Source organism: Papio anubis, chromosome 2, assembly GCF_008728515.1.
Source record: "Papio anubis isolate 15944 chromosome 2, Panubis1.0, whole genome shotgun sequence".
Classification (NCBI taxonomy): domain Eukaryota; kingdom Metazoa; phylum Chordata; class Mammalia; order Primates; family Cercopithecidae; genus Papio; species Papio anubis.
The window spans coordinates 144540208-144565518 of NC_044977.1; the positions used below are offsets into that span (position 1 = coordinate 144540208).

General features: G+C 49.2%; 1 protein-coding gene and 1 long non-coding RNA gene across 5 annotated transcripts; one reads left to right on the forward strand and one right to left on the reverse strand.

The window, feature by feature from the left end:
- The first annotated feature begins 4 nt into the window (after positions 1-4).
- On the forward strand, positions 5-23112 carry ZIC4 (Zic family member 4). 4 transcript variants are annotated; one of them, XM_009201546.3, is made up of 5 exons: positions 5-2687; positions 6242-6326; positions 12700-13317; positions 17934-18249; positions 20303-23112. In XM_009201546.3, coding segments are annotated over exons 2-5 (1005 nt in total). In that variant the 5' UTR covers positions 5-2687; positions 6242-6256; the 3' UTR covers positions 20304-23112. The 4 variants fall into 4 exon arrangements, with proteins under 4 accessions (XP_009199810.1, XP_009199813.1, XP_009199812.1 ...); XM_003894982.3 differs by lacking the exon at positions 5-2687 and adding an exon at positions 4771-5090; XM_009201549.3 differs by lacking the exon at positions 12700-13317.
- LOC103882298 lies at positions 14441-16027 on the reverse strand. Its single transcript, XR_001900047.3, has 2 exons — positions 15236-16027; positions 14441-15012 (listed from the first exon to the last, which is right to left on the reverse strand). It is a non-coding gene; the product is annotated as an uncharacterized LOC103882298 (long non-coding RNA).
- Positions 23113-25311: the final 2199 nt, after the last annotated feature.

Here is a 25311-nt window from a genome sequence, read left to right on the forward strand (position 1 = left end):
CGATTTCTTTTCCTTCTCACAGTCATATACATTCCTCCTTCTCCCTTGCCCCCACCACCCCCGCGCGGCCCTTCCCGAAACCTACTCTTCGCTGAGCGATTAGAGATTTCGGACGTCTCCGGGTGCAGGAGGCGGGGATGGGGCTGGTAAACACAGCAAAGGCACTTCCAGAATGTCCCGATTCAGCAACTTTCTTTTCTTTCTTCCCCCTTCCCCCCCGCTTCAAGGGCAGCAAAAGAGGCTTTTGTTATTTGCTCCTTTTGAAGTTTGTTTCCCTCTTGCTTGGTCCCCCTCCTGTTTATAATTTAAGATCTTGGGAGCACACGGGCACTATGCTCTCTTTACAAGAAACGTAATTTCTCAGTGTAACCGGTAGCCTCTGTATTTCTCGCTTTTATCTAATCAGACTTCCTGCACCACCGCACCCCCTCCCAAAACACACACACACACTCACATTCACACACACAGGTGGATGAACGCTTAAGTTCCCAGGTTATTGAGGTTTGAGTTTTTTAATGGCAAATTTGAAATGTTGTTGTCAGTTTCCTTTACTTTTTCCCTGTCTTGTATTATTTTTCTCTTTTCTCCCTTTCCGTTGTCTCCTTCGACTGCCCCCGCTAACCCTGTCTCTCCTCACTCCTGTTCCCTACTTGGGCCCCTTTCATTCAGGTAAAACTGTAAATTTCCCAATGCGCCATTGTTCCCTTGGGCTGCCCAAAGCTCCCTAGAGATCCCCGAATACTTTTTTGGTATTTAAATCCCCAGTAGATAGGACCAATGTAAATTTTGTGACATTCAAACCTTTTCTAGTTCACAAATCAGTCACCCTTGTCACAGTTATTGAAATTCCGCAACTCGCCACACCAGGACGGTGGAAAAAGCGGGCGCGGTCTTTGTTGCCGACCAGGCTTTTGATCGCCAGAGAAAATTTACTTACCTTCAGATGAGTGAGCAGAAAAAGAAATAACACTCCCTTTGATTTAGTTAGGAAAATGCAGACATTTGGATTCAGTGCAAACATACAACACTCGCTTGTTTTCGCGATGCGGCCCTCGATTAACCTGTCTTTGCCTAGCGCAAAGTCTATTCAACAACTGCGCGTAGTTTCTTTTTGTCCCTTCCACAAAGAGCCATTGACTATATATTAAAATGATTGTTGAAAGGTAGGGGAGTATGGTACTTAAAAGCAGGAAAAAAAAAAATCCCTGTGACTCAATCAATTAAGCCGAGCAACATTTATGCATTTCAAAAAATGCACTCGGATGCGGGGGGTTGTGGGGATGAAGGTTGCATTTCTCCGCAGCTCTGTTTAAAACCCAACAGTCCTGGCCGAGGGTTTAGCTGAAGCGTCTGCATATTCATTAGGTCTAATTATTTTCTAGTAAGGAAAACACAAAAAGCCAAGAGTCGGAATCCTTCAATTTACCCTTTGTTTCTAACTTCATTTGGCTTCTTTGCAGCTGAATCAAAGCCCTAAACTCTTTTTCCAGACAAAGAAACCTCAACTCATCCTTTCACAGGCGGCCCGGTTAGGAAACTCACCAGTGCCCCAGCGAGAGGAAAATGAAAATGAATATATTTTTTGCCCTGACGCCAGCGCTGACTGCACCGGCTGGAGGAAGGCAGGGTCAGCGTCCGCCGCTCCTCGCCTTTCTGGTTTTCTGGTCTTCTCACCGACTAGATTCTCGCTTGGGGCTGGCCGGCCGGACTGCCCTTTCCATGGGCTGTGCTTGCTCAAAAGTCAGCTTGGGTATCCGAGATGATTTCCCGGTGCCTGAAGGGACCTGACTGAGCATTTGTGCTTGTGCTGGGAAATAGAAATTCGAGAAAAAAAAAAAAAATTGTCCTGTTCCCATCAACAAGTCTGAGTCTAGCAGCCCAGCATTTCCCACCAACTTTGAGTGGAATGGAATGAGGAGTGGAGGTAAGGAAAGGACTGAGGCATTTTCAAAAATTATTATACACTTCGTTAGAAAAAAAAAAAAAAAGATATATCGGAGCAACTAAGTCTTTCTACCTACAAGGGGAAGTTGGATCCTACTTCCCCCGGAGTTGAGAAAACCTCATCTGCAAGAAGTTTTCTCTAGAGGCTGTATTCCTCTCACTAGGGAGAACATATATTGAACCCACCTCGTCCGCCTTTCAGGAAACACACGCGCGCGCGCGCACACACACACACACACACACACAACAAGGGAGGAGACCTAAGGGGGAAGGGTAGCTGTTGGGAGGGGGAGAGGGAAAATAATTCTTCAAAAAAGAAAAGTCAGTCTTCTCCTCTCCAGTCTGTGGAAAATCCAACGGGGACGTTTACAAGAGGATATTTTTAGGAAACACATCCAAATACACAGGGGTAAGAGTGAATGTGAGAAAAAAAAAAAAAAGTTGTGGGTTGTAGAAGTTATCAAGTGGGATTTGCGGCGCTCTCTGCAGGAAACGCGAGCGGCTCCAGTTCAAAGCCACATGCACCAACGTGACATATAAGCCATTAAAATATCATCCTGACGGCTCATTTCTGCTTCATCATACATTCCCTAACTGCTTCCCGAAAGCTGGAAAAGGAGAAATGAAGGATGACCGCCTCGCTGGAACCACAAAAGAGAGGCTTGGAGGGGTTTGTGGTCCCCTCTCAGCCACCCCGAAATGATGTGCAGAAATGAGGCGATCCTGGCAACAGGTGGAGTGGGGTAAGTGCGTGAGTCCAGGGGGCAGACAGATGAGACCTGTACCTCCAGCGAGCGGGTAGCAAGTGCCCTCAAGCGGGCCACTGGCACCCAAACCCCAGTGGGGGAAGAGGCCCAGCCAGTCTTTCTGCCCCATCTCCTCCTTCATCCCCCCACCCCACAACCGTGGATACAGGCCCCACCCCACTGACAATGAGGGGAGGAGGGGGGCCCTTCTGCAAAGGGGCAGCGCCGAGGATGAGTCCATCCCTTCTTCCCAGGAGGAGTGAAAAGGGGGACAAATGGGGCTCCCACTGGTACAGGAACCAGGAGCAGTTTGTTGCCTGCCTGTCTTCCCTTCTCTCCTTGTAAATTGCCTGGGTGCCCCACCGTGGGCACAAGAATGGAAGTCGTGGCCCAGAGCTTCCCTCGCGAAAAATGAACAAGGCGGGTGCCGGGAGGGGGGCTTTACAGGCGGTATCTCTGCTCTGCCCCCAAGGGGATGGCTAGGAGGGTCTCTGCTTCCCCTCTCCAGGGTCAAAGAGACAAGTTAGCACAGATGGCAGCAAGACGACGGAACTTCTTCGCCCCAACCTGACGGCAGATGCCGCCTGAGTCACCTCCGGGCGGCTCCTAGCCCTCCCTCATCCTGGTCCTGCCTCAGGAAGCTGACTGCTGGGATCTGCTCTCTGCGCGCGGCCAGCAGTGGGTTCGGGACTTGGCTTTCTTTATCTCCAGTGCGAACAAGAGCAGCAACTAGCTCTCTGGGGAGCAGGCCGCAGCTCCTAGGATTCTGGCCCCTAGCCTAGGCCCAGGGACATTGGAAATTAGGGGCAAGTGAGGAGGAAACAGAGCTGAGCTGTGAAAGAAAGCTAGGACTGGCTCAAAGGTTGGACCTGAAAGTTGGGGCTGATGGATGGCCCATGGCAAAGTCTTAGGAAAGCGGGGGGGCTTTGGAGGGTTGCACTTCGACCGTCACCGTCTTCAGGAAACTCTCTTTGGATTCCAAGGTTATGTTTTCCCCGCTTTCCGACAGTATTGGCCTGGCAGCGACCCACACCACTGCACGCCGCTCTTTTTTCTCCTATCTTACCCGCCTGCAGGTTGGGGGAGGGGTGATTCAAAAGGAGGGCTAAATGCCAAGCCTGATCCTGCAGGTGATCTACTGATACAAACTCTATTCTGGGCACCCGGAGGCTGCCCACACTTACTTCAGCCCCGAGCTGGGAAACCCAAGCTTCTCCCTCTAGAGAATAGGAGAATGAGTAAAAGCCCCTGCACAATCCAGTCTCAGCAAACTCCTGGCGCTTGAGGGTCGAATGGAGGGAAGCCAGGAAGGTGCGGGGTGCAGATGGGGAAATCAGGCAGCGGGCAAAGGCCAGGTCAGTTTCCTCTCTGGCTTGGAGCTCCCAGCCAGCTTTCAGGGTTTTTGCTCTGCGCCCGCCAGCGACAAGTTACAGCGGAGAGGTGGGCATGCCTTTCCCGCTGCCGGCTAATCAGTAAGCAGCAGCTCGGGAACTGAAGTCTCTAACTGCAGCTGACCTCTGACCTTGGGTAGTCCTGCGCCGGCTAGGTCGGCCCCACAACTTGCAGCTTCCGTGGCTCCCCCAAATAAAAATGGTGCTTTTTGCACCTACCCACTGTCCCACCTTTCTGGCTCTCCTCCGGCACTATCAATCACTGGAGCTCCCAAGCACCAGTTCCTCTTCTCAAGGTGGGGGCAGAAGGGCAGATTCCAAAAAGTCTCCAGGATGTGCTATGGACTGGTAATTAGGAGGCCGTGGTTGACGTGGGGAGCAAGCCTTTGGGGAAAACGAAACTGAGTTTCTATATTCCGTGGTTGTTTGAGACCTCAGGTCCAGGGGCCTCAGGATTGCTCCCAAATCTTCTCACCTCTCCTTCAGCAAGATGACTGGCTTGTTTGCTAAGCGGTGTCAGAGTTTGCACGAAAGGAGATGTTTACCCTTGTTCCCTGTGTAGGCTGGGTGATGGAAATGCTACAGAGAGACTCCTAAGGTCCCAGTTGCCTGCCCTAGTCCGACCTCTGCAACATTTGTTTGCGTGTCTATGGGTCTGCAGTGCACAAAAGGCTGACAAGACCTGGAGCAGAAGTGATCCATACCTCTTAGAAGTTGGGTTGGAGCAGCCTTATGGGTGGACAGAGATCTCTAGGGAACCTCACACCCATTTACCCCAGAAGCAAAAGAGTAAATTCTATTGTTGCCAACCAACCAGGACTTCTCCATGCCAGACATCCTGCCATGAGGAAATTTCAGAGCGAGGACGCCCAGCATGCCGCCCTTCTGTAGGAATGCAAAGTTAGGCCTCCTTTCTTTCCTGATTTGCACTGGAAGGAGCTTATTACCTTTGGGGAAGAATGCCTTTTGGTTAGAAATAATTGAAAATAATAATACCCTCTGGGAAAAGGTGAGTTTACCCCCCTGCCTCCCAGGCCTGGACCTAGAAAAGAGGGGAGATAGAAAGGTAAAAGCTGCCAAGCTAGTTGGAATTCTTGTTGGAGGTTGAGGGGGAGAGAGAGAGAGATCTTTGTGCACAGAGAACTGGATACCCTTTAAGATAACAGAGTCCCACTTGGATTTGGCCTGTGGTTCAACAAGTTAAACAACTGCTTGTTCTGTGGGCAGACATCCCCATTGACAGAGGACTTGCTGTGTTTGTCCAGCCTGAGACCTTTTCAATGACTGTTTTTCTTTCTAGGCCAAATTGAGGGTGGGGGCCGGGTAGATGCTTCTGTTTGGCTGCTCAACTGCCTCAGCCTTGCCTGACAGGATGCAGAGGTCCTCAGGATGGCTTTAAGTATTTAAGGCGGCCAATGGCTTGGTAGTTTTAACTGCAAAGTGAATCTGATAAGTAATGTGTACATCTTATGGGAGGTGTTATTTCTACCCTTCTCAAATATGAAATGTGGATGATTTGAACCAAATGATTAAAATTATACCTTTTTAATCTGACAAATTTTATATTAACTTTAAAAAGTCAACTGGTGATGAATCCCAAATGGGTCTGGGGTGTGGGAAATGTGAGGCTAAGGAATTCTGCACCACCACAGGCAAAGCAGGATTTGAAAACCTGCAAAGAAATTCCTCTCTTCTTGGTTCCAACAGTTATAAATCAAATTTTAACTGCTAACCTCTCAGAGTTCAGTAGACTCTCCCCACCACACCTCACTAAATTTCAGTTAATAAACTTCAGAAAAATAATAAGATTTCTTATACAATTAATTCAAATTCGAGAAGCTACAGATTTTTGAGCACTGACTAAAAGAGAGCTTACTTCTGATTGCAAGGCAGAACAACAAAGGAGTTTCAAATAAAAACCTAGCTGGGAAATTATAATTTTTCAATGTTTTTATCACCAGAGATACATTATTTTGCAAAATGGGCAGTTCCCGGCAGAATCCTTTTCTTTAGCTTCAAAATTTGAAAATGATCAAAGAATGACCGAAGGATCTTCAGATCAACACCTTCTTTCGTTCATACATTCAAGCCACAGAATGTTGCCACACAGATGTATAAAATTGTTTAACTAGTGACTGTCACTCTTTTCTTCCCAAACAGGCTCAAAGTCAGAAAATGAGATACAAGACATCCTTGGTGATGAGGAAACGATTACGGCTTTACCGAAACACTCTGAAAGAGTCAAGTAAGTTAAAATCCTCCTTTGAATATTGGTTTGCTAGCTTCTTTTCTTCTTCTTTCTTTTCTTTTTTTTTTTTTTAAGTAGGAAGTTTTGTTTTGTCTTTCGTTTATGTTGGGTTGAGAGTTTGGGTCGAGTTTCTTGAGTTCAAATGAAACTTAGAACACCTTGGTGTTCAATACATTTGCACACAAATCAATGACACAACGTCCCACCAGCAGCCGGCTAATCCCCCTCAATGCCTACTCATCTGGACGTTCCAGAATTAATATTTGACAATTCTCTTATTGAAACAACCACCCCTGACCTTCTGCAATTCCACTGTCACGTTATTCTATGACATATTCATCTTGAATTCATTTCCAGACAATTTGATTGGAATGAGGTTTGACATGTATTGGCTTCCATGAAAGAAGCAGACTTTGATCTGGATGATGGGGTTTACATGATATACATCATCTTTACCAGGGATACCAGCCTTGTGCAATGTGGTAGCGACGAGGTTCCCACAATGTGGTGTCTGACCAGGGAGTGACTGACAGCTGCTCTGTCAGGAATACCTTCATTGTGAAGAATTTAATTTAATATTGCATTTAGAATAAGCATATGATTTAGGGTTGGGTGTTTTCCCTTCCAGGCGTCTAGTTTTCCTCATTTCAACTATATCACTAGCTGATGGTTGCCTCCAAAGATGTTCCCTCATTGGTAGGCAAAGGAACCTTCTTAACCAAAGTCAAATAGACAACTCAGGAAATGGCTCTCTATATTATTTGGGGATGATTTGATGGCAAAAGTCTCAAGAGAGGTATGAATTATTATGTAAATTCAGTTATTTCGATTCTTTAATGCTGTTTTGGAAGATCCAAAAGCAATGTTTCCTAAGCTTTTGTCACAGGATGCTTTGTAGAATCCTTGCTTGGAAATTAAAGCCAATCCAAGCATATTTTCTTCCATACTCAGTTCTATTAATGATGTTTAAAACTCAAATTTCCATAGCAGAGGAGACGAATATCCTCCTTTATTGCCAAAATCCTAATAGATCTCATCTCCTTTGCACAATTTGGACTTAGAAATATGGATGGGCTCCTGGGGCTTAAGTTATTTCTTTGCATAAAAATAGAGACAACCTCCCTCTGTAGGAATCTTGAAGTCTGTCTGTGACTAGTCTTTAAAGAAATTTACCTCTGTTTAGGATTGCAACTGGACAGAAACAGGGAAGAAAGAACTGAACAAGTGACAATTGATTCAGATGCAGAACATTTAAATGACAAGACTTGTTTCTAGCCAGGTTCTATACAGTGGCCCTTAGCTGAGTAGGGCCCAGCTGCTGATCTGGGCATAACTTACAACTAATAATCATCATTTAATTTAGCATTGCTTAAAACATTAAAATGGAAACATAGCCGAGCTGTTGATTTGAAATATCCTCCTTTTTTTTTTTTTTCCTTTGCAAGAGAGTGAGATCAGACATTCAAACCAGCGATTTAAGGAGCTCTGGCAGATGCTAGGGCCACCGAATGTTCTATTTCTAGAAAGTAGAACTAGGAAATCACTTGTTTATGCCATTATATTTGTCTGGGTAGGGTGAGCAAAAGTGCTTAGGGCATGATTCTGGGCACTGGTTTGCAGAGGCTCTGAAGACTGAGAGATATTTGGGGTCTAGTGATGGAATACGCTCCAAATAGGTCCCCATGAAAACAAGCTCCCAGTGCTTCATTTTGACATCTGCTAAAGATCTGTGGGTTGTGAGATATTCTTTTTCTCTACAAATGAAACAGAAAAGTAGACTTAACAATGCTATAGCTTCAGGCATGGGTAGGAATAGAATGTGTCAGTCAAGCATTGGGTGTTGGGGACATGTATAGTGAGATGTTTCTGGAAAAAAAAAAATCTGAAGACCACTGAGGAGACACCATTCCTTAGCCTGCTCAATTGATAATATCTGTAGCCTGGGTTCCCTGCTTCCCAGGCTCTGGAAGACTCAAAATAATCTCTCTAAAGACTACACTCTGCCTCTCAGATGTTGATGTCCTATCACCTTTAACTGGATACTGCTTTGGGGCTTATTTCAAAGATAGACCTTGAAGACCCTTATGTAATTGCCCAAAGTTCCTTGTCTGTAAATATTAGTTGTACAATTGGTTTTCCCTTATTGCTGTCTCTGGGGAAATGCCCTTCTAGGAGAATGTCTGGTCCCGTTGCTGGGTTTAGCCAACCAAGATATAGACCATATGCCTCTAAGGAACTTCCAAAGATCAGGCAACCTCAGTGACCTGCAGGCCTACTGACCCCTGGCTACTCAAGCAAGAAGCAGCTACCCAAAATAGGTCCAGATGTTTTCAGCTTTCAAGAGAAAGCTGCATCTGGGAAGGAGCTCCATGGGGCCAGCCTACTCTCCATGATTTTGGCTGAATCAGATATGTTTGCCCTTTTGCTGCTGGCACAAAAAAGTCATACACAAGTTCAAAGCTTTTCAAAGGCAAAGTGACTAACAGAGAGTGTGTAGTATGCTAGCAGACTATGTGTATAAAACCTCTGTTTCTTATCCCTGGAGTCCAGAGAGTCAGTGGTTAGAACTCCAGAGGGCCCATAAACTTGAATGAGAAAAAAACGCATCTTTATTTTCACAACCTTCTATTAGAAAGTTAGTGTTTTCTTCTATGATGAATATGTACAGCAAATACTGGACTATTAGGAGTTCAACAGACTCACCAAGCTTCCTAAAGGTTCCACAGCCTCAAACAGCCAAAATCCCTTCTTCTCCTGTCTGTCCATACTGTTATTCAAAGCTTTTGATGGAGGTGGGGTCACAGTGTATATATTAAGAAATCCGGTGGGTGCAGTGGCTCACACCTGTAATCCCAGCACTTTTGGAGGCCGAAGCGGGCAGATCACCTGAGGTCAAGAGTTCAAGACCAGCCTGGCTAACATAGTGAAACCCCGTGTCTACTAAAAATACAAAAATTAGCTGGGCATGATGTTGGGTGCCTGTAATCCCAGCTACTTGGGAGGCTGAGGTGGAATAATCACTTGAACCTGGGAGGCAGAGGTTACAGTGAGCCGAGATCATGCCATTGCACTGCAGCCTGGGTGACAGAGCGAGACTCTCTCTAAAAAGAAAGAAAGAAAGAAAGAAAAAAATCCATGTTTGTGCAAATCAGAGTCTTAAAGCTAAAGTGAATGAGTTTGACAAACATTCTGAACTGTTAGTTGTAGATTACCTAGGTTCCAGGGAAGAAAAAATATTTTAATTGCCAGACGATTGCAGAAGTGCCCCTGCACTTAAACCTAAATATCACAGAAGCTGAATACATTCGGTGTTAAGATGTGGATAGTAAAAACAGCTGGGCAAGGAGTTTCAGAGGAGAACACACTCTGGCTTTTGTTTTGCTTTTTGGAGCCCTTCATGGGTTCAGTCCAGAGTTGCCTAGACAATTGCATCATTCAACATACACCTGTGAGGTGGGGAGATGTGAAATGACTCATTGAGATGTGGAAACCTTTCGCTGGAAACCTGGCCACACCACTGCTTGGATGAAGGGAAGACAGGGGAAGGATCAGAGACTTGGTGGCTGTTGGTGGAGGAGTAAACCATGAGAGAAGGTGAAAGCCAGGGAGGCATATTCTGAGAGTCTGGTCTCAAAACCGCAGTGTGGAAGCCCTTGGTTTTGAGAGTAGAGAGTGGGGGTCTGGCAGTCAAATACTCCTCTGTTTTTTGTTTTGTTTTGTTTTTAATACTGACAGAGTATCTATTGGTAGAGTTATCCAAGCTCTTCCTGTAGGAGGAGCAGAAAGACTTGGACGTGTCTAAGTGGAAAGAAATTGTTGTGGAAGTTAATCCCTCCCTAAAGTGCACCCAGGGGAGGAACAATGTATTAAATGAAGGTCTCAAAGAATCTGCCAACTGTTATACATCAGTTAATTATTTAAAAAAAAATTTTTTTTAACCCTTATTTATCGACCAGGAAATGTAAAAGAATAGTCCTTGGTGCTGGGGATAGGGGGAGGGGCAATTCATTCCATTTCTATTCAGCGTTGCTGGTAATCTGCCGGAACTTCTAGCCTCTGCTAAGGGGTATGGGATATTTTACCCAATCTTTAAAACTTTTCTTAAAAATACAAGCCTTTCTCTGTTTGGGGGGCACTATTTATGGCCGCCAGGGAAGTCCAAGCACTTAGGCTGACATTTTCGGCTGCAGCGACAAGGTAGGAGTCCGGGCCAGCAGCCCTTTAAATCCTCGGACGACGCAGCTGACCTTAGCCGCTCCGCTCAGACAAAGGACACCCTCCTGCCCCCAAAGCCCCCCAATCCCCCGCCTCTCGGCTTTTGCCACACTCGACTGGGCCAGAACTTAAGTTTTTTTCAACCGATCGACCCCCGTCGCACCAAAGTGGCCCCCCTAGCACTGGAGGGCATCTTGTGGGAGGCAGCCTGCAGGCTCTCTCAGAGCCTGGATGGGGAAACGCGGCGTGCACTCTCTAGAGAGGCCTAAGACGAGCTAGGAGGAAGCAGAGGCAGCTTGGACCGCAGGCAACAAGTAGCCGAAGCTGAAACTGGAAGTCACCCTTAAATCCCCTTTCCCAGAGGCTCCTTACGACGGCAGGGTATAGCGCTCAGCATCCCTGATTGGCCCAGGGAGATTCCGGAGCGAAAACCTGTTTCTCCTGGATGCACGCCCGACTCCTTTGTTTCTTTGGAAAGCCGGCCCGCCGGTGGGTGTGACTTGTGGCGGGGCGGGTCCTTTCAGGAAGGCATGGGTTCGAGCCCAGCGTTTCCAGGCCGTCACCACTTCCCGCTTAATCCTGTCCCTGGTAAGGGCCAGATCCTTGGGTATCGCGCGTCTTTGAGCTCTCCAACACCGGGGAGGAGGGGCCTGCAAGGCTAAATGGGAAGAGAGTATAGAGGAAAGAGAGGGGGAGGGGAGAAGCAAGGAAGACGAAGTGAGGTAGAGGGTTTGGGGAAAATAAGAGAGACGAAAAGAACCCGAAAGATGAGGGAAACGAGACATTTCGGAGAAAGCCAAAAAATAAAATTAGGCTCAAAGACTGCTAGCCTAGGAGTTTCTCAGCTCCTGGCCCCCGAGTCAGCAGTTTCCTTTGGTCCTTCGATCCCGACCCCCTCCTCTTGCAGCCTACAGGGACAAACTGCCCAACCAGACCGCCATCTCTGCGCACACTATGCTAGCCTTCAGCCCCGACTGAGGTCCCGAGAGGACTTTAGGCGCAGCGCAATGCTCCCTCCCCAAAGTTGTGGTGAAGGGTGGCATAACCCAGTCCCGTGTACTTCCAGGAGCCCTGAGTCAAAACTGATGCACTCAGCTTTCCGAAGAGGAGGGGGAGGAGGCTCAAGGGGAGAGAAAAGGATTTGTGCCCAGGTCAGAGCGCATGAGCAGTAGAAGCGTGAGATGCTGTGGGGGTGGGGTGAGGGAGGGAAGGAGGGTGTGTGTTTGAGGGAGAGGTGTGTGAGGGGGTTGGGGGTGGAGCGAGGAAGTGAGAGAGAGAGAGAGACCGTCCGCGTGCGGCAGGACCTGTCATCACTGACGTAGGACACGGCCGCTGGCCAATGGGCGACCCAGGCAATTGTTCCTCTCTGTGGGTCCCGGCCACAGCCCTGAATCTCTATTGACTTCCTAACGCGCCCTGCTGCTACTTCTGTAGTGTGCAGGATTTCGCGTAGGCATTAATAGCCAAGGGGGTAGGCGCGCCCAAATCCAAACCTTGAGAAGAAGGAGAGAAAGAAAGAAAGAAAGAAAGAAAGAAAAAAAAAACTTTACAGAAGTTTTTTTTGTGTAGTTTTCCTTTCCCCTCCCCACTGTCAGGTGGCAGTGGTGTTAGTGGCCCGGTACAGGGAGCTCCGGGGAACCTGGGCCGGCATGCAGCCGGTCGCTCTCTCCTAGCCAAGCGGGGCACTGAAAATATATATGGCTGGGGCGCTTCCGAACCACCACCACCTCCAACACCATCATTTCTATCACCTCCACTCCCCGGCAGAGCACCGTGCCCCGGAGCGCCCCGGGGTGCTGGCTGCCAAAGTGCGCTTGGGGCTCAGGTCCTACCCCTCTGGAGCAGAACCCCCAGCAACCCACAGACTCAGCCCTGCGCCTTCCATTACCCCTTACATCTACTGTGCGGCTACCATCCCTCTCCAGCTCATGGCACCGCAGGGGACCTGGCCGAACAGCAATCCGGTCCAACGGCGGCGGAGGTGTTTGGCCTTGCTCTGTCCACCGGGTTCACTGCTGGCGCGGTCTGGCTCTGAGTTCCACGGCTGACTGCAGAGTCCGTAGTGCGTCTGGGCTGGGCCTGCCCCCCGGGGCCCAGGGAAGAGCGCGCAGCCCACCCCACCGGTTCTCATGCGTGCTATTTGTTTCGACAACAGGTAGCAGCTCTGGACACCATGGCCCCCAGCTCGCCGCCGCCTCCAGCCCCTCGGTGTTCCCGGGCCTCCATGAGGAGCCTCCCCAGGCCTCCCCCAGCCATCCTTTGAATGGACTCCTGCGTCTGGGGCTCCCTGGAGACATGTACGCGCGGCCAGAACCCTTCCCGCCAGGGCCTGCGGCCCGCAGCGACGCCCTGGCAGCTGCCGCAGCTCTGCATGGCTACGGGGGCATGAACCTGACGGTGAACCTCGCTGCGCCCCACGGTCCTGGCGCTTTCTTCCGCTACATGCGCCAGCCCATCAAACAGGAGCTCATCTGCAAGTGGCTGGCGGCCGACGCCACCGCGCCCCCGAGCCTCTGCTCCAAAACTTTCAGCACCATGCACGAGCTGGTCACGCACGTCACCGTGGAGCACGTCGGCGGCCCGGAACAGGCCAACCACATTTGCTTCTGGGAGGAGTGTCCGCGCCAGGGCAAGCCCTTCAAAGCCAAATACAAACTTGTAAATCACATCCGCGTGCACACGGGCGAGAAGCCCTTCCCTTGTCCTTTCCCGGGGTGTGGGAAGGTCTTTGCTAGATCAGAAAATCTCAAAATACACAAACGAACTCACACAGGTCAGTATTCGGCGCTGTCTGTCGCGTGCGGACCCTCTGGGGAAGCAGGCCCTCGGGTCTGGATTTCCTCAAGTCCCAACTGAGGGGAGGGGGAAGATATTTCGGTGTTGTTACCATGAGCCAAGGCCATAAAATATTAATTATGCGCTTCTATTCTTAGAATCACAGAAGTTTCCGGAGGCTGTGTGTAGGGAGGATAGTGCGGGATTTCCGTTCTGGGGGGACAAGGGTGAACGTGCCTAAGACCCTGTGTGTGCAGACATGTGATCTCTGCTTAAGAGTTTGATTTTGAGATATTTAAAAACAGCATTGTTCCCCAAAGTCGTAAAGACATAAGAACAGCTGTCTAACTTTTTTCCTGGTCCCTTTGGAATTGCAGGGCAGAACTCTTCCACCTGTCGTCCTGATAACCTGGCCCACCTGGTCTGAGGGTTTACCAGGCCCTGGAGCCTTCTTTAGGAGTTGGGAGTCGAATGGGCTAACTTTGTACCTATTTTTGAGCCTTGGTGGCCAGACACTAGGGATGTTTGGTGAACCCTCACTTTTGCTTTAGCACAGACCTAACGGGACCTAGCCACCTTAAATATCATTTACCAAGTTGTTAAGGGAAATGGGGACATGTGTCAACTACATCTGCTATTTCTAGTTAACAGAAAAAAAGGAGTCCCGTTTAAGAGCCTGCAAAATTGAACTCCTCCGGCCAGAGCATCTCTAATTAATGCAACTGCAAGGAGAAAGTTTTCACACTTTCAGGATAGCCTGTGAAGTTACATTAATTAGTTTAGCAGCCATTGTTTGTACTCTCCTTAGTTAGGGTTTTCTCGCTCCTCCTCCCTGGAAGTTTAAGAAATCAACATCTTCTCCCCTCCCCCATTTTGGGGGCAGGAGAAGGGGACTAGTGGGGACAGGAGAAAATAAAATAAATTCCAGCTTGGTGCCCCACTTCTCCTACTGCCCGGTGCCTTGCCTTACTCGCCCCTATTCTTGCTGGAACATCGACAATTGCTGGAGTCAAAGAACTGACTAAGGCTAGTTGTGCTAAAGCCTATCTTCTCCCCAAACTCTCCCTTCCCGGGGAAGGTCCATGGCCCGGACACTGGCACACGCGGAGACCAGACCAAAGTCCACTTGGAACCTGGCACTTTATTTCTAAAGCGTGTCTGGAAGTGTACAGTTTCCCTGAGCTCTTTTCAGGGTTTCTCACAATGTCGCAAGGATCTCACCCCCTCACCCGAAGTTTTAGCTCCGGGAAGGGGCGGTAGGTCACTCTCGAATCCTGGTCCCAGGCCTGCTACTCCGGGAGCGGGCGGCGGACACCCGGAAGGTAGATTCGCAGTCCTGAGCTGGAGAAGGAACTCATCTTTAATGGCAGAGTTGTTGTTTTTTAAAACAAACAAACTTTTACAGCTCTTTGCCGGCCCACTGTTTGAAGTCTGTGAAGCAGAAAATGGTTAAATTCTTAGCACAGTCGACCTACAGCAGAGAAGCAAGTTCAGTGCGCCGCGGCTGGCTCAGGTTTTCGTCTTTTCAGGACAGAATTTTGTGCGTTCTTTCGGCTCCCCTGATTCATTCCCGGTGGGGGGTGGTGGTGGTGGTGGGGAGAACAACAAAAACAAACAAACAAACAAAAACACACACTACCAACAACAAAGTACAGAGTCTGGCCTGCTCGGGCATTTCCCTCAAATCCGCCTCCTAAGTAATAAAAAGAGGAGAGAGAGAGTGAGATAGAGAAAGAGAGAGAAAAAAAAAATGTTTCTCAAATGGCAATAGACCTCAGTACAAATTATTCATGAAGACAGTTCTCGATTCAACAGGAAAATAATTGCCTTTTCAAATATTAATGGCGTTTCATTTCCTCGAGTCGCGGAAGTGGCAAACAGGAGCAAATTTCTCAGGAGTTGAGATTCTCCCTGACCTGAATCCCGGGCCTGGCTTTGAAGGCGACTGTCCGCACCGAAAGCATTCACTTTGCGGCGGTCACAGCGATCCCGGAACAATGGTGCCTCGAGGAGGGAGGCGAGGGCCAGCTACCGCGGTCTGCCTGGCCACCGCCACCCAGCTTCTCTCCTGGGACCCCTCGGCCGGGGCCGGGAGCTCGTCACACCTTCCCCGGCGTCTGAGGGCGAGTCAGTGCTGGGGATCCGAGGTAGAGGAGAAGAGACCGCGCCGGGGCGCAGTCGCCGGGACACCCAGATCCAGCCACAAGTGCGAGAAAATGGCGCTGGCCCAGCTGCCCCGAGCTTGCGAACTTTGTCCCGCGGACCCGGCGCAAGGTCGGAGAGGAGGCCTTTCCGGGCTGCGGAGCCTCTGGGATGACAATCTGGGTCTCTCATAGCTCAGCCCCAGGCCTAGGACGCTCCGAGCGGGCTGCAGGGGCCTAGCCCAACGCTGCCTCTTCACATTCACCCACCCACCCAGGGCGCGGTGCAGGGAGCTGGAGGGAGGGGGAAGGACTGGAGGCCGGGAGTTGGCGGGGGGCGGGGGTGATGTCAAGCGCGGAGACCAGGGCGCCTCCTGCAGCTCCGGAGCAAGCTGGGGCGCAGCCTCACCTGGCCTCCTAGGGGCCTGCGAACTTCCCGGCTGCCGGTATCACTCATTGCACTGCTGTTTTCTCCTCTGCTCCTCGTCTGGAGCGAAATAATTGTTTTTGTTTTACGTGAACGTCCAGCGAGGCGCTCACGAGATCGGATAAGCGTTTGGCGGGATTTTTGTGGCGCGGGGACGGGGAGGGGTTGTTGGGGAGGGGCACCAACCTCAAATTCCATTTCACCTCTGTTTTCTCAAACTAACCTTGGTTTCTTTTGCAGGCCCTGAATTGTACGGGTTTTTTTGTAAGGGTTTTTTTTTTTTTTTTTTGAAAGAGAAGGAAGAAAGTTTGGGTTTGCAAATGCTGGCAGGAATCAGAGGAGATAAACCGAGGGGCAAATAGGAACACTGATTTATTCCGCATCTTTCTCTCACTGTTTCATAAAATGGTGCCGGTGTTCCGCTAAATGGCAGATGCCAACACCTTCCAGAGGGTTCAGTGTACTAACTGTGCTCCTGTAGGGTGGGAATCCAGCAACCGGGTGGTGCCGGAGACCCGGGCTCAGGAGGCGCTGATTGCGCAGAAGTGCGGATTGTGCGCAAACCTCTCTGTCCGAGCCTCCACAGGGCTCGGGAATTGGGGCTTTGTTTGTTCTAACCAGCCCCAGGAAAGCGCCTGTCTTTCCTGGATGCGGCGGGAGAAGCAACTACAAAGACAGCAGTTCTCCAACTGTGCGTCTTCCTCCTCAGCTAGACGCTAGGTAGCCGGTCCCTTAACTCAGAGCGCTGGGAGGCAGCCATTTGTTTAAAGCGCCCAGGAACCTTCTTCCCCCATTTCCTCAACACTTGCAGCTCCGGCAGGAATCTAGGCTTCCGGATTCTCGGGATCCTTTCCTCTCCCACACGTCAGCGAGTTCAGGTGGCCGTGAGCTCCCCGATTGGGGCTCAGTCCGGCCAATATTATCACTCTAACGTGCACTCGCGCCTTCCCTCGGCTCTACAGGGCATCGCAGCCACCGATCCCAGCCCCTCCCGGGCCTATCCCAGCCGCCCGGTCGCCCTCCAGTCTGCAGAGCCGGGCCTGCCCTGACAGCTGCAGCTGTTCTCTTCCCGAAGCCTCAGCGCTCAAGGGCGTGGTTGCGGTAGAGACCTCGGATCCCACTCGGCCTGTGCGGACCCTACTGCGCCAACCCCTCGTCTTAGGCCCGAGAGACCCGACAGCCAGGTGGGGGTGGTCTAGGGAGACTGGTCGACATCACAAGTCAGTTCGGACTGGGAGGGCCAGCTGCCCACAGCAAGGTCTCCGGGAGGCCTCTGGAGCAGCGTGATAAAATATTATTGCTGGCGAGCGTATCTGGAGGGATCCCGGACGGTTTAGGCAAGATTTGAAGAATGCTGCTAAATGTTTGCCCTCGGGGGGTAGAAGGGAAGAGGGAGGGGGCTCCACATCCTGTAAAAATCTCCTCTGAAGTGAATCATTGCTCAGAATACCTTTCCCTGCAGCACGAATCCACTTTATGCACACATCATGTGCATCGGCTGCGCACCCTTAAATTATTTCATCGCTTTGGCGTTTGCGCAAAACCTACTTTAGTAAACAATTTGGGCCAGGATGGGAGTTGGGGGTGCGGGGGCGATGAACGGCTGGGCAGGGTAGGGGCAGAGACATTTGGCTGAAACAGCAACTTTAAATCGAGCAGATGTGAGCTTCCCCGTTAACTATATTGTGAGCTCCCCCGTTAATGTATTTCCAAACAGAGGTGCTTCTGGTTCCAAGTGGAGAAAATTTGGAGGAAACAATCAGAGTGGATCAGGATTTTCGAGGATGAAAACTCGACTAAGATGGAGTCACTGTCGCTCCTCCTCCCTACCCTCCCCCTGAGCCCAGACCAGGAAGGCGGGAGGGATGGAGGCGCTCAGGAGAGTGCACCGGGGGCGCTCTCTGCACGAGGGAAAGGGGTGCTCGACCTGAGCACCTGGAAAGAGATTTCTGAAAATCTTTTGTAGTTCTTTTCCAGAAAATGAGAGATGAATTGGGGGGAGAGGGCGGGTGGCGAGCACTAATGTCTCTGCGTTGCCTCCGCCAGGCGAGAAGCCCTTCAGATGCGAGTTCGAGGGCTGTGAGCGGCGCTTCGCCAACAGCAGCGACCGCAAGAAGCATTCGCACGTGCACACTAGCGACAAGCCATACACGTGCAAGGTGCGGGGCTGCGACAAGTGCTACACGCACCCCAGCTCGCTGCGTAAGCACATGAAGGTGCACGGGCGCTCGCCGCCGCCCAGCTCTGGCTACGATTCGGCTACACCGTCTGCCCTCGTGTCGCCCTCGTCAGACTGCGGCCACGAGTCCCAGGTGGCCTCCTCGGCGGCGGTGGCGGCGCGTAGTGCCGACTTGAGCGAATGGTATGTGTGTCAGGGCTTGGGCCCCACCGCGGCTGCCCCCGCCGCGATCCTCAGCCAAGAGCTACCACCTGGCCCTGCTGCTGCCGCCGCCGCCTCCGGTATTAGGGCTGCCTCTGTGGTTGCTGCTTCCGCACACACCGGATGCAGAGTAGGCCACGTTTCTGAGGGAGAGGGCGGAAGGAAGGAAGGCAGGCCGGCCACCTGTAATAGTTGCTAGAGCTCACTGAATACGCTAATATAATGTCCATTATTTTAAAAGATAAATATGGTCCCCCTATTTATTCTATAGTCACACTCAGCACCATCACCCCTACACGCGCCTTCATGATTATCATAAAGCCAGTGTTAGGGGTGAAAAGAGACAGGGAGATGGAAAAAAAAATGGAGAATTTAGGTGCAATCCTGGCCACTTCAGATGACAAAAGTAAAGCCATAAATTTCCCGCATGCTTCGCAAGATGGGAAATATTTTTCTCGAGAACTGGGCCTCTCCCACCCCCACTCTAATACTTCCCTCCCCCACATTAATTCCAACCTCAGAAGTTCAGATCGGCAGAAGGCGGCAAAGGGAATTCCAGAGCCGTTTTCTTGACTCCAGTTTCTTTCCTCTTTGCCTTCCTATGGTTTCCCCTTCCCTAGGTATCCTTTGAAACAAAGTATACACAAGTCTTAATTTTTCCGACCTCCTCTATAAAGGAGATAAGGGAGATTCATTGTCTTTTCAGCAGGGGGTGTGTGGGTGGTGGTTACACGCTGCCACCCCTATGTAGTGGCCTGGGCACACAGATAAATATCTGCCTGTCGTCCACATTGTATACTTGGGGTGGCGAGTCAATTCAAAACAACAAGAAATACAGACAAAGGAACGCCAGAGAGGCTTCAGGATTCAATGCTGTGAGGCCTCCCCGGGCCCTTTTCCCACCCCAGCCCCTGTAGAGGCGTTGCCTGTGAAGTCTTCTAGGTTCTTGGGCTCCGGGTGTAGAGCGAGCTGATGACGTCACTGAGTCGAGGCCTCTAAAGTGGAGGGACCTGACCTAGGCGGCCGCGTCTGGGTGAATCGCGTCAATTCGGTGACGGTCTTTGTCAGTAATTGCACAATGTTGGTTTTATTTTTTAAAAAGTGTAGGAGAGACTAGAGAAATGATCAACAATAATAAATATTGTAAAGGCAAACAACCAGTGAGTCTAGATGGAATGTGTATTTGATATGCTGCGTATGAAGTCTGCAGAAAAAAAGAACCAGATGTTGAAGGAGGGGGCGAGAAAGACCTTTGCAATTGTTGCCAAAGGGAAAAAACTCAGGTCCTGTTTCCCTCCCTTCCCCCCCTCTGCAGGGAGAATAGGGCTGCCCCAAAATCCTAGCTACGATTTGAAGAAGAAGTAAAAGAAAATAAAATAGTAAAGCTATGGCAGATTCATCCCAGTTCCCTAAGAATTTGAAAATCAGTGTGTGTGTTGGGGAGGGAGGTGGGTTTTCTCTTTGGGGAGGGCCCCACAAAAGAGCTCAATTTTAAAATCTGAGCCCAACAAACAAGTCCTGGCCCTGCCACTAATAAATTTTCTTCTGCTCTCTCCTCTTCAGACACCATTAGACAATTAGCACTCCTGCTCACAGTCCCCACAACTTTCATCAGATGAAATAACGTCCTAACTGGAGTGGAACTATTTTCCTGACTCCAAATAAAAAATGCCATCTTCCAAATACACCCTTAGTGAATCCGTCCTTGAGAAAGGGGGACTGAAATTCCTGCCTCCCCCTAATACAATAGGGCCCAGAGGCTGCCTGACCCAGCGCGGGCAGTCGGCAACAAACAACTCTTTCCCATAGTCAAACGCCAACCCCACCACTAAGGTGCAGAGGGCATTTGCGGAACTTACTGCTTCTGCCTATGTTTAAAAAGTCCCCCTTCCTGAAGTAGGACTCTTTCCTTTCTCCTCTGTTTCTAAGCCCCTCGCCCCCATTTTGCCTTCTATCCTAATCTAAAATAGTGAAACAAAACAAAAATGTTTGGTCGGCCACTAATCGCCTTTAATTTTTCATTTGCTTGTTACAGATGTCCATCGCGTTGCTCGCAAGGTAATCTCGCTCCGCGCAGCTGAGCGCCCCGCATCTTGCGCCTGCTACATCAAAGGGCCCGCGCACAAAGCAGTGTTTCTTCGCCACGGTGCATCTTCATGGTAAGTTAGGATTTCTATGGCAATGGGCAAGTCGCACTGAAATCCTGAAAGGCCAAGCCTGGAGCCCGTCCAGGCTTTTCATTAAGGACATAATATTTACGTCTAACAGACCTTTTTTCTTGTGTATACAAGTATATATTTTTGTTTGACGCGGACTAAATCATTTTCATTTAATTTCCGGTAAACAAAACCCACGCGAATGGGCACTTGTACCCGATCATAATAAAAATGGATAATAATGTGAAGGAAGAAAAGAGCCGCTTGAATCGCCGCTCAGCCCCCTTTGTTTCTGCTTTCTGCGGTGATCAGAGGGCGCATTTGGGTTTGATGGCGAGTTTCTAAAGGCGAGGAAATGGTTTGTAAGAGGGGAAAGAAAAGGAGAAAGGTCTAATCAAGCTAGGGTTGTTCAAAGAGTCGGGTTTTGGGGTTGAAAGTGTGAGTTTGACGGTGCATCAGCATGCCGCGTTAGGCTCGCCATGGAAATACGCGCGGGGAGCGGCCGCTTCAAAGGCGGCACACTTCACTACAGACACTCTATTAAGATACATTTGCGCTGACCTTTGCTTTCACGCCATTTAATACTGTCACTGCGCTCTCCAGTATATACTTCCTTCCTAGAACCCGATTTGCCCGCGTTTAGGGGTTCACCCTGCACCCGGATGTGGGAGGCTTTGGAGCAGGGGACACTTTCAGGAAAGGGAGGAGCACAAGGACTCTGTGCATCTTGACTGCGCACCAAAGAGCTCCAGGATCAGGAGTGAAAGATTTTAATGCAGCCTCCGAAGCTTAACAAATGAGCATTCCAAACTCAGTTTTGTGCAAATCGCCTTTCTGACTCTTGAGTAGGATGGAGGCTTAAGTTTAATGGGGACTTGTGGGGAAGGGAGCCACCCTGGGGGAGTCTGAGGAGTTCAGTCTGTGCCCTTGGGACATTTCCACTCTGGCTTTCCTTACCACTCTTCTTCCTCTCCATCCCATGAGTCTCTTGCGGCCCCTCAAACTTGTTTCTTTCTAAGGCAGGGTGTGTGGTACCCTTAGGCCTGGACTTGTCCTAGATGCAAACTCAAGAGCCCAAGGCCAAGGGAATATGGGGAAGATGGCAGGAAAGTTAGAAGTCCATGTTCCCTTAATTGTCTTGTTGTTTATTTTATCCAAGTACCCCAGTGAATAGGGGAAAAATAAACACAGTGAAAAAAAAAATCAAACAGTGGAGTCTTCTTTAGTGCCAGTCCTTGTGGTTGAATAAAAAGGATGGTCCGCTTTCTATTGAGCTGAGAAATCTTTGAAGTGGGAGTTATTATCTGAGACATTCCTGCTTGTCGTCCTAACAACGCTGATGAAACGTAAAAGGTTCTTTGTCAGCGATTTGTTCTCCTCTCTGTCAAACTCTCTCTGCCCCGTTAGTTTCAAACCGTTTCTAAAGAGATAAAAATCAAACTTCTTTTAAAAAAATATCCACACACTGCACCAATACATAACTTTAGGACTAAGTCTTGCTAAGGGATAAACAAAAGCAATGCCTAGACATCAGGGTCAGGGCCTGGCCTGGTGAAGTATGCAGAAGTTGGGGGACCCTCGGGACAAGCTTTGGGACATGAGGAAAAGTATGCAGAGAGGGTCCAAGCAGAATACATACCCTAAGTCCATAATTGTATGTCTGCTTTCTTCTGCTCTGACTTGCACTCAATCAGCCCAAGTTGGTTCACCTGGATGGGTTCCTTTGGGTACCCCTCAAGCTGCTAATATTCTTGCCCAGGATCCTTGGAACTTAAGATTGCAGCCAAGCAATTGTTAATATCTCCTGCTCCTACAAAGCCACCTCTGCTAAAAATAGACCCATTGTGTATTTCTTCTCACTAGCAGCAATCAACAAGCCCTTTCTGCCATTAATAAGAAGGAGAATAGCTGAAGGAGAGAGATGTTTTATTAATTTCCTGTTTCCTTCAGAATCTTGGCAGTTGAAGCTTAGAAGATTTGGTCTACAACATAGTGATCGAAAATGCATGCAAATGCCCATCCTTCCCCTCATTCACATGTGCAGTTGTTCATTTTATATTGTGCCCAGGAAAGAAACTTTCACCCAGTTCAGGTTTCCCCAAAACTCCTGTTGTGGTTTTAAAGGTGGTTTAAATAAATAAGGATGTGCTGGTCCCGCTACACTGTGTGTGCTGAATAAATGACTTGTAAAGTTTTTCCGAGCTGTAACCCATGCTGTTATTATAGTTGCTGCAAAATGTTGTTTCTGATATTGATTTTATTTGTTAACTGGAGGTCTCCATATGTTTGTTTATATTGCTAATTTATGAGAAAATGTAATAATCGCAATGAATGTGAATTATACAGACAGGCAAACATTTTGTAATCATAATTCACATATACACAAAAGCCTAGCTGAAACCTTAGACTCTTTGTACCCTCTCTACCCACACTGTTTGTGATTTATCATGTGTCTCCTTAGTGTCAGTTAAATTATGAACTAACTTGAAAATAAAAAGTTGTTTGACTGAAAGTGATTGTTGAATGAACAACAAAGTTGAAAGCCATGGCTTGATCTTGTAAATATGTAAATGTAAATGATATTAAATCTGTGATTCCTTTTCCCTCCAAAGGCCTTTGTGTACATGGCACTCCATTTGGCTATTTTCTTTGGAAATAAATGATGTGATGTTTCCCTTCCTCTTTTGAATCCTGGTGTCCTGTTATTGTTTCTTCATCTTGGGAGAGATTTGAGGCCCTCCAGAAGCCTCTAATTCTCTCCTCAGTCTTTCTTCACTGATTCACACAAATATCTCTGGGGGCCTAGTCTCAGGACAGCAAAAAGGAGGGACTCCCTAAAGAAGCCATTATGAGAAAGACTTCTCTCATCCCAATTTCACCCTAATGACACTGACATCATCAACCAATTTATTAATACATTATAGAATGGAAAATGTTGGAAGGATGCTCTCAGTGTCTGCCAGGAAAGGCTACCTTTCTGCATTTCCAGCTCAGAGCAACATCTAATAAACCACGTCTGAATTCCCAGAGAAATGTCCAACAGCTGGTGGGAATGAAAACAAGGAAAGAAAAAGACAGGACAGTTCGGCTCTAAGACCTGACTAAGCGCTGGTGGAGTGTCTCAGGCACAGTTGCCCACAGAGATCTTCCTAGTTGGACTCTGCCCCATCTGGGAGAAGTGATTGCTCAGACCTCAAGGCTCCCTTCAGATACCTGCGAAGGTCTCTATGCCTGAAGACTGGGGGGCTACAGCCCACATGACACTTTCCTGGGCCGCGATTGAGATATCTGGTGAGTTTCAGCATCTGATACACGCCACTGTTACCTGGCCCAGCCAGTGGGAAACTTATTTCAAATGAATCACCAGAGCCATTTTCCTTCCTCCACTGTGTGGCCACTAGACCTCTAGATACCTGCATACCTTGTTGCCCCTGCACCTACCGCTCAGGAGGCTTTCGCCTGACACTTTTTTAACTCCTGAGAAGTTGGTTCCCGTGGGCTTGGTTGGGGCAAGGGGCTGGATGGAGTGGGAAGACAACGACTCCTGGGGTGGGAATGCTGGGTCTCCTTAGAGAACACCTTGTAGACTCAATTCGTAGGGCAAGGGCTGCAGTCCTGGGTAAAACATTGGGAGAAAGGACCCCAGCGCGCAAAGGTGCGAGAGAGACGCACGGGTGTGATAAAGGCGGCCACGAGGGGAAACCAAGACGTGTCCAAGTCAATGGGATCCCTGAGAAAGGAGGTCCATGGGCGTTAACACTGGAGTTAGCGCCCCCTCCCGTTCCTTTCGCGGAAGGGCCCCCTTCCTCCGTCTCAGGGACGGATTAGAGGGGCCTCTCCTCAACCCGGCCTCTTTGAGAAAGAGCACTCATTAAAGCCCTTTAACCGACTGAGTATTGTGGTGAGGAGCAAGTGGGGATTAGGAATGAACTCAGGACTTCCAGTCAAGGCTTTTCTGGGGCTCGGAGCTCTCTGCTCAATCCTGCTGCCTGGAGTCTTCACAGCTGTTCCTGCCCATGGCTCCAGAGAGGATCCCAGCCCTTCTACCCACACCTTCCCATTCCTCCCAGGAAAGCCTTGCATGAGAGGGCACTCAGGAATTGAGGTCCGAATCATTCCCTAGAATGCAGAGAAAAGACAAGGTGCCCAGGAGGCTCCGCTGTCCTTGACATTCCGTGGAAGGGTTTTGGAGAAAGAAAGGCCTGTCTTCAAAACTTCCAAGTTCGAACTGTGAGGCAGTAGAAGAGGAAAGAGAAAGTGCTCTTAGACACCTCAGTGCCCCAGCCACTAGGAGAGCTGAGATTTCCTTTGAGTCATTATTGTTTGGCAGAGTTGAAGAGTGTAACCTTTGACAGAGGGTTGAATTTACTGGTCCCCAAGTGCCCTTGGCTAGCCTCACCCTAGAATTATCTCACTTGCTCTCTGGGGAAGTTACCCACCTCCCACCCTGAACTGACAATGCTCAGAGAAGCTTGGGTGCGCTTTAGTCATCTAATGATCCCTCCACCTCATCCTGCTCTCTTCTTCGCTGTTCCTCATTAGAGCACCAGGTAGAAACTGCTGGCCTGGTGAAAAGATCTTGGATAAGAGGAGGCAGTCTGCCCACTTGTCCACCTACTGGCCCTGTGCCCCTGGATAAATGATGAAACCTCTCTGTGCTTTAGTTCCTTCATTTGTAAAATGAAATTAAAATGAACCTCCTTTGCAAGCTTGTTTTGAGTGTTAAATGAGATAATCCTTTAAACATTTAGAATGTACTTGCTAGTGCTAGTCGTTATTACTATTACTTATCTTGGGATTCTGTCTTTCAGAAACATTCCCTTAGCTCCTCATTGAATCAGGTGAATATTTTCGGTCCCTAGCAGAAATGGTGGCACCCTCAGGGACC